The sequence below is a fragment of the Octodon degus genome, unplaced genomic scaffold (genome assembly GCF_000260255.1).
Source record: "Octodon degus isolate 3935 unplaced genomic scaffold, OctDeg1.0 scaffold00211, whole genome shotgun sequence".
NCBI classification, from domain to species: Eukaryota; Metazoa; Chordata; class Mammalia; order Rodentia; family Octodontidae; genus Octodon; species Octodon degus.
The window spans coordinates 1705755-1708351 of NW_004524787.1; the positions used below are offsets into that span (position 1 = coordinate 1705755).

The window sequence follows — 2597 nt, forward strand, 5'->3', positions numbered from 1 at the left end:
ATCTTTGAGAAGTTGACATTTCTTAATTGTTCTTCATACTAGCAATAAAGCCACATCCCATAAGCAATTCACAATCATGAACTTAGGAATTAAACATAAAAGAATATAAAATGTAAAGACACGGAAGCATGATGCATTCCAAGACATAAAACTCAACAAATGCAAGTTTCATGGAGCAATGAGGTGAAAGAATTCAAAAGCCACCACCTAACTCTCTGAATAAGTAACAGCAGAAGTAATAAAGCAGATCAATAAGACTCTAGAAAAAAGAATGAATCAAAAATGATTGCACAAGTGTTTATACTGATGCTGACCATGATGAAAGACATGTTTGGTCACTGTAGGGCACATACAAATAAAAAAAGAGGGCCTAGGAAAAATGATGGAATTCATGAAAACTCAAAATAAGAAAGACATAAAATACATAAAAACCTATCAAATATATATCCCAGAAATCAAAAATATCATTTAATGTACGTGCAGTAAGACAATTGAATGCAGTGACAATATCCAATCTAGAAGACAGGACTGCTGTTGGTGAACATACAAATAAAGATTTCTCTCCACCCAGTGCCTAGACCCAGCATTTCTGTGGGACCTTCCCCGCATTCGTCAAATTCTACTCCAGCTAGTGCCCAGGCCTGGCATATAAGTGGAACATCCTCCATCAGACAGGCCTGCTGTGGAACCCTGCAGCAGAACTCTCTGCAGAGGGGCAAGATGTGAGACCCACCTAATTGATCCAGGAGCAGAACATATTCCCAGAGGGACAAAGTAGGTTCACTTCCACAGACTGAAGCTGGATGAACCAGAGCAAAGCAGCCAGACTCAAGTCAGACCCACCTGGACAAGTTCGAAATTCATAGATGGAAAGCCAGTAAGCTGACACAATTTGCTAGACCCAAATGTATGAGAACATACTCTCTCTTACTCTCTTGATTGAGAGAGGGAGCAACAGTTAACTGGGATGAACTAGTCTGCCTGGAAGACTACAGGTACAAAAGGGGTAGTGATCAGACCGAACTTAGGGGAAGTGACTTAAGTACAGATTCCAAATCTACTATCTGTTTAGCTATATAGTTTTAATGTTTGTTCCTACCATCTAAAATAAAAACCCAATTAGATGGAAAAGTTTGTCAACTGCTAAATCTCACTATGCATTATATTAGTGTTGCTGCATATAATTATTTTTTCCATAAATTTTGAATCGTTATTTTTCACAATTTCATTGAGAAACAAATAGTTATTAGACAGTTTCAAATCAAATTGATAGTGCAGTTTCAATAATTAACACATTGCATACTCTCTTCCTAGTTGTTATTTGCTGTACAAGATGCAGACATGATATCCAATTTACAAACACTATTAGAACAGGGGGGAGACCGGAAGTGGGGTCACTGAGAGGTAACCAGAAATGGAGGAGAAGATAAGCAGAGTCTATTTTGCTTCCAAACCCAATGTAACTCATTTTTTACAAGTGTCTTGGGAGAAAACGCTAGGATCTGGTTTTGTTGTTACTCTTACTGATGGTCAGTCAGCGTGGACTGGAACAGTTTCTGAGTCTGAGATTGGCCGAGAAGCAGATGACATGGCGATGGAGAAAGAAAAATACGTGGATGAGCTGAGGAAAGCCCTGGTGTCGGGAGCGGGACCCGGGGATGCATACAAGTTTGACTTTTGCGAAAGGGATTGTTGTTTCTCCTGCAAGAAAAACCTGAAAGATGTTTCATTTAGGCTTGGTTCCTTCGACTTACAGAAAGCTGAGAACCCAGCTGAGGTCATTAGAGAACTTCTTTGTTACTGTTTGGACAGCATTGCAGAAAACAAAGCCCAAAGTGAGCAACTACAGAGAGAAAATGAAAGACTCCTGAGAGACTGGAATGATGTTGAGAGCCGATTGGAAAAATGTGTGCGTGCCAAGGAAGGCTTGGAGGCCGATCTGTATAAGCGGTTTATTCTGGTGCTGAATGAGAAGAAGTCCAAGATCAGAAGCCTCCACAAGCTTCTCAATGAAGTTCAAGAACTGGAAAAGAATATTGAACATGGAAGGGAAGGTACAGCCAGTTCTGAAACCCTAGCCGCCTGTGACCCTGCCTACGATGTGAGTACGGATGAGGGAAGTGGAAATGAGGCTGAGCCCTCAGTGTCGGCCCCAGCTACTTTAAGCAAAGAGGACTCCCTTATCTGGAGCCCCGATGTCCCGGATGTTGCACCAAGTCGAAAGAGGAGGCAGTGGATGCAGCAGGATCTTGGAACAGAGGCGAAAGTGGCTCCCCTTGGAACTCAGCTTGAGGGGAAGGACAAGCTTGACACTTCAAGACCCGGGACTTTGAAGGAGGAGCACATCTCAGCCGAGAACATGTCTTTGGAAACTCTGAGAAACAGCAGTCCAGAAGGTCTCTTTGATGAGATGTAACAGTCTGAAGGAATGCTTGAATGCTCACTAGATTAGATTTTCTGTTCATTTATTTCAAATGAAACAACAAAATTACCACTCAGCAGCACCTATCACTGCACCTTACACCTGAATGGCATGCGTGGGAGCTGTGTAGAGTGGTTTCCTCATGTGTCTGAAGAGATGATTCCATGTTAGTCTT

The 2597-nt window shown here is 41.9% G+C and overlaps 1 protein-coding gene across 1 annotated transcript; it reads left to right on the top strand.

Moving 5' to 3' along the window:
- Positions 1 to 1382: 1382 nt before the first annotated feature.
- On the top strand, positions 1383 to 2585 carry LOC101588064 (DNA repair protein XRCC4-like). The gene has a single exon (XM_004644805.2). It carries the CDS (start codon positions 1415 to 1417, stop codon positions 2414 to 2416), a length of 1002 nt encoding a protein of 333 aa, XP_004644862.1. The 5' UTR covers positions 1383 to 1414; the 3' UTR covers positions 2417 to 2585.
- The last annotated feature ends 12 nt before the right edge of the window (positions 2586 to 2597 follow it).